General features: G+C 48.7%; 1 protein-coding gene across 1 annotated transcript in view; it reads right to left on the bottom strand.

Moving 5' to 3' along the window:
- tmem117 (transmembrane protein 117) overlaps positions 1-5014 on the bottom strand; it is a gene marked incomplete at its 3' end in the record, with an annotated part of 39549 nt that extends 34535 nt beyond the window's left edge. The window contains exon 1 of the mRNA XM_084451415.1: positions 4717-5014. Coding sequence (XP_084307541.1) covers positions 4717-4996 — 280 coding nt within the window. The 5' untranslated portion in view covers positions 4997-5014. The remainder of the gene's footprint in view (positions 1-4716) is intronic.
- Positions 5015-5583: the final 569 nt, after the last annotated feature.

Below are 5583 nucleotides of genomic sequence, written 5' to 3' on the forward strand. Positions count from 1 at the left end.
GTGGGAGGAGGTGATGTCATTCTCTGTGTACTGTGTGATTGTTGTGTGCTGATTCTTCTAGGCCTTCATAAATGGTGAATAATTGTGGGGCTGTCTCAGATAGCCAAACAAAGTCTGACTCCTCAGTTGGTAACACATGCAAACAGCAGCTTGGATAACCCAATCATAATTATATAAGAATCCTTCAGTTGTTCATGAACACACGCACGCGCGCACGCACACACACCACACACACACACACACACACACACACACACACACACACACAAATGCTAAACATCAATGATTTGAAAAATTCTTACACAATTATGTAAGAATTCTTCAGTTGTTGAAGCGCACACACACACACACACACACACACACACACACACGCACACACACACACACACACACACACACAAACACACACACAAATGCGCTAAACATCAATGATTTGAAAAATTCTTTCACAATTATGTAAGAATTCTTCAGTTGTTGACACACACACACACACACACACCACACACACACACACACAAAGCTAAACATCAATGATTTGAAAAAGATTTTCCTTCAGTAAGAAACGACCCTAAGCACCATTAATGCATGTTTTCATTGTGGTCCAGGAGACATTGCTCAAGGTGGTGAGGAGTGTCCACACACATCGCTGGGTGAGAAGGACAGAAGCTGCCCAGTGCTCTATACTTGCGTAATGAAGGTGGTCAAGTGTGCATGAGGGCTGTGGGTTGTGCCCCGTGTCTGATCCATAATGGATGACACCTCTCCACATACACGGTCTCTCACCGTGGGCTCACTAGCTCTTGAGCTGCGCCCATCTTGCATTTTAAGGGCATTTTAAGGATGATGTAACAGCATCAAGACCCCCTGTGACTCTCTTCATCCATCTCTCTCCTCGTTTTCTATTCTATTCTATTTCTATTTCACCCCGAGTCTTTTTCCTTACACACTCACTCAATCATACGAGAACACAAACACACACACACACACACACACACACACACACCATATGTTCCCCCCTGCCCCTCACTTTCTTCCCTGTGCTGTGCTGGGGCTTGGGATATGCGTTGACTTTAGATGGTTACAGCGTTACGCCTCCTCACCCCTCTCTCCTCTCTCCCCTCTCTCCTCTCTCCCCTCTCTCCTCTCACCCCTCTCTCCTCTCTCCTCTCTCCCCTCTCTCCTTTCTCCCCTCTCTCCTCTCTCTCCTCTCTCCTCTCACCCCTCTCTCCTCTCACCCCTCTCTCCTCTCTCCTCTCTCCCCTCTCCTCTCTCCTCTCTCCCCTCTCTCCTCTCTCCCCTCTCTCCTTTCTCCCCTCTCTCCCCACTCTCCTCTCCTTTCTCCCCTCTCTCCTCTCTCTCCTCTCTCCTCTCACCCCTCTCTCCTCTCACCCCTCTCTCCTCTCTCCTCTCTCCCCTCTCTCCTCTCTCCTCTCTCCTCTCTCCTCTCTCCTCTCTCCCCTCTCTCCTCACCCCACTCTCCTCTCTCCTCTCTCTCCTCTCTCCCCACTCTCCTCTCTCCTCTCTCCTCTCTCCTCTCTCCTCTCTCCCCTCTCTCCTCTCTCCCCTCTCTCCTCTCTCTCCTCTCCCCTCTCTCCTCTCTCCTCTCTCCCCTCTCTCCTCACCCCACTCTCCTCTCTCCTCTCTCCTCTCTCCCCTCTCTCCTCTCCCCTCTCTCCTCTCTCCTCTCTCCTCTCTCTCCTCACCCCTCTCTCCTCTCTCCTCTCTCCCCTCTCTCCTCTCTCCTCTCTCCCCTCTCTCCTCTCTCCTCTCTCCTCTCTCCTCTCTCCTCTCACCCCTCTCTCCTCTCTCCTCTCTCCCCTCTCTTCTCTCTCCCCTCTCTCCTCTCTCCCCTCTCTCCCCTCTCCCCTCTCCCCTCTCTCCTCTCTCCTCTCTCTCCCCTCTCCCCTCTCTCCTCTCTCCTCTCTCCCCTCTCCTTTCACCCCCTTCTCCTCTCACCCCTCTCTCCCCTCTCTCCTCTCTCTACCCTCCAGCCGATAGCCTGTGCACTCCAAGTGTGGAGCTCTGACCTGGATACAGTCCCTGAGAGTGCAGTCGGGTTAGAGCTGACGGAAATCCATGTAACATAATCCAAATGAATATGACACACATCAGTGTAACTGAGCGTTTAGTAATGAAAGTGGCTGCTGTTTGGAGGGGAAATCTTTGATTATATACTTTCTACATGCTCAGAGTAAAACTGTATATACATACATACCACTGTACACATGCTATATACAGTCAAAACACATTTGTTTTCCCTGGCGTTTTTAATACTAAGTATCAGAGTAGCTGTTTATTATCTTTCATTTAGCTTCTATTGTCCTATTGTGTTGTCTAAGTTTTTTTGTATTGATTGAAATGGAAAGCACTTTGGTCAACTCTTGTTGTTTTAAATGTGCTCTATAAATAAAGTTGGATTGGATTGGATTGGAAGCCAGAAGGTCTGCACACGCCTTTCACCTTACCACGTTTTATTACGTCACAGGTTTTTAGAAAATATAAAATTTTATTTTACTGACAAAAATAGGTTATTTAGGATTTACATATCTGTACACCCCACAGCCTAATACTTGGTTAATGCACCTTTGGCAGCGATTACAACTTCAAGGCGTCTTGTGAAAGAAGCTACCATCTTGGCACACTTGTTTCTGGAGATTTTGGCCCGTTCCTCTTGGCATATTCTTTCAAGCTCCATCAGGTTGGATGGGGAGCGTCGATACACTTTCATTTTCGTTCAGCCTCGTTTCCTCCAGACGGGATGCTTGGTACTCAGGCCAAAAAGTTACAGTTTGGATTCATCAGACCTGAGAATCTTAATTCCCATGGTCTGAGAGTCCTCTAGGTGCCTTTAGGCAAATTCCAAGCAGGCCGTCATGTTCCTTTTAAAAGGAGTGGCTTCCGTCTGGCCACTCTACCATAAAGGCCTGATTGGTGGAGTGCTGCCTGGATGGCTCATCTTCTGGAAGGTTCTCCCATCAAGGATACGCTGGAGCTCTTTCAGTCCCTCGGGTTCCTGCTCACTTCCCTGATCACGCCCGTCTTCCCTAATTGCTCAGTTTGGCGGGCGGCCAGGTCTAGGAAGAGTCTTGGTGGTTCCAAACTTAACGGTGGCCATTTTGCTTTTTGGGACTTGTAAAGCTGCAGAAAAATGTCCATACCGTTTTCCGGATCTATACCTCGACACAATCCTGTTTCTGAGGTCTGCACATAATTCCTTTGACCCCACGGCTTGGAGTTTGCTCTGGCATGCACTGTCAACTGTGGGACTAGAGGCAAATGTTGGCAATCCCTGATCATGTCCTATCAATTGAATTTACCACAGGTGCACTCAGATTAAGTTGTAGAAACATCTCAAGCAGTATCAGTGGAAACAAAATGCACCTCAGCTCACTTTTGGGTGTCATATCAAAGGGTGTGCACACTTGTGTATATATGATATTTTACATTTTGATTTTGAATAAATTAGCACAAATGTCTAAAAACCTGTTTACATGTTGTCATTATGGGCTATTTTGTGTAGAACATTGAGACAAAAAAGGAACTCAATCTATTGTAGAGTGAGTCTCTAATGTAATAAAACTTTGAGAAGGTGAAAGGAGTGTGCAGACTGTCTGGCTTGACTGTATATTCCATTTGTCTTCTTCAGAGTCTTTTATTAAAGTCTATTGTTAAGTTCTTGCTTAGCGATACAAAACGCAGCAGTAAAAGGACCAGACACCCATCTGTCCTTCTCAAAGCTTTGCCTCCACCGTTTCCCTGTGAAATTTCAAGTGAACATGTCTTCTATTCACACTGGAGACAGCCAGTCACGTAGAGACTGAGGAGAGATCATTCATTCTTGCACACAAAGGAGAGCACTAATTATTGTCCTTCAGAGCTCATCTCAGGAATATCCGCCTGACAATATCTGGTATTACGTGAGTGGCAAGTGGAAGTAATGAATCAGAGGAGGCCTGGGGTTGCCAGGTTTGTGTCAAGATGGTGAGAGGGAGCTGGGGTGAGGGGCTGGAGGTGTGAGGAGAGAGATGGTGAGAGGGTGAAGAGGGAGGAGTGAGAGGGTGAAGAGGGAGCAGTGAGATGGTAAAGAGGGAGGAGTGAGAGGGTGAGAAGGTGGAGAGGGAGGAGTGAGATGGTGAGAGGGTGAAGAGGGAGGAGTGAGAGGGTGAAGAGGGAGGAGTGAGAGGGTGAAGAGGGTGAATAGGGAGGAGTGAGAGGGTGAGAGGGTGAAGAGGGAGGAGTGAGAGGGTGAAGAGGGAGGAGTGAGATGGTAGAGAGGGAGGAGTGAGGGTGAAAGGGTGAAGAGGGCGGAGTGAGGGGATGAGAGGGTGAGAGGGAGGAGTGAGATGGTGAGAGGTTGAAGAGGGAGGAGTGAGAGAGTGAGAGGGTGAAGAGGGAGGAGTGAGATGGTGAGAGGGTGAAGAGGGAGGAGTGAGAGGGTGAAAAGGGAGGAGTGAGAGGGTGAGAAGGTGGAGAGAGATGGTGAGAGGGTGAAGAGGGAGGAGTGAGAGGGTGAATAGGGAGGAGTGAGAGGGTGAAGAGGGAGGAGTGAGAGGGTGAAGAGGGAGGAGTGAGATGATGAGAGGGTGAAGAGGGAAAGTGGAAAGACGATGGTGGTGAAGGGATGATCACACTGAGTGCCATGTTGAACGACCACCTCACAAGAACCATCTCTCACTCGGTGTTAGTTTGGTCCTCATTAGCCCTCACATCACTCACCAAACAGCCGCCGGTGGAATATGAACTTCCCGGCGATCAGGCCGGTGATGATGGCCAGAATCCACATCAGCACTTTGAAGAAGTTCCATCCTCCGCCCGGGTACCTGTTCACTATGAAGGAGAAGCAGTTTCCCACCACGATCATGTGGGCCTCCGTCTGACTGTGGGACACGGGGTCCTCGGCGAAGATGAGGAAGTTGAAGAAGGTGACGAGGTACGCCACGATCAGACGCGACCACGGGTGCTGGAAGTAGTAGCGAAAACGGGCATCTATTTCCATCCTGAAGGAGCCCCAGCCGCAGTCCATCTGAGGGAGAGGAGAGGGAGGGGAGGGGAGGGGAGAGGAGAGGAGAGGAGAGGAGAGGAGAGGAGAGGAGAGGAGAGGAGAGGAGAGGAGAGGAGAGGAGAGGAGAGGAGAGGAGAGGAGAGGAGAGGAGAGGAGAGGAGAGGAGAGGAGAGGAGAGGAGAGGAGAGGAGAGTGTCATGGATATTATTCTAATCAACTTCAAGAAAGATTTAGCCTTTTTTTCTTTATCAGCATAAACATTTTTTATTCTTAAACCTTTACAAAGGGAGAACGTTGTCTGTGAAAGCATTTCCTCAGTGACCCTCACAAATATACAACTCAAGACACACCCACATTACTATATCTAGCCAATCGATTTGTCTAGTTCAATCCATTCTATAATTCAAATAGAATGAGACGTCACTGAGGAGGAGAGACATGCAGACGTTCAGTCCGGGTCAGTTAGGACAGAGAGGCCATTCTTCGGTAATGAAATCATCTGACTCTGTTTACGAAGGAAGAAACATTTATGGAGATTAGCCTCAAGCCCTAAACAGGGGTAGTTGTGACATGATCATCTC

The sequence above is a fragment of the Borostomias antarcticus genome (assembly GCF_949987555.1).
Source record: "Borostomias antarcticus genome assembly, chromosome: 16".
Lineage (NCBI taxonomy): Eukaryota > Metazoa > Chordata > Actinopteri > Stomiiformes > Stomiidae > Borostomias > Borostomias antarcticus.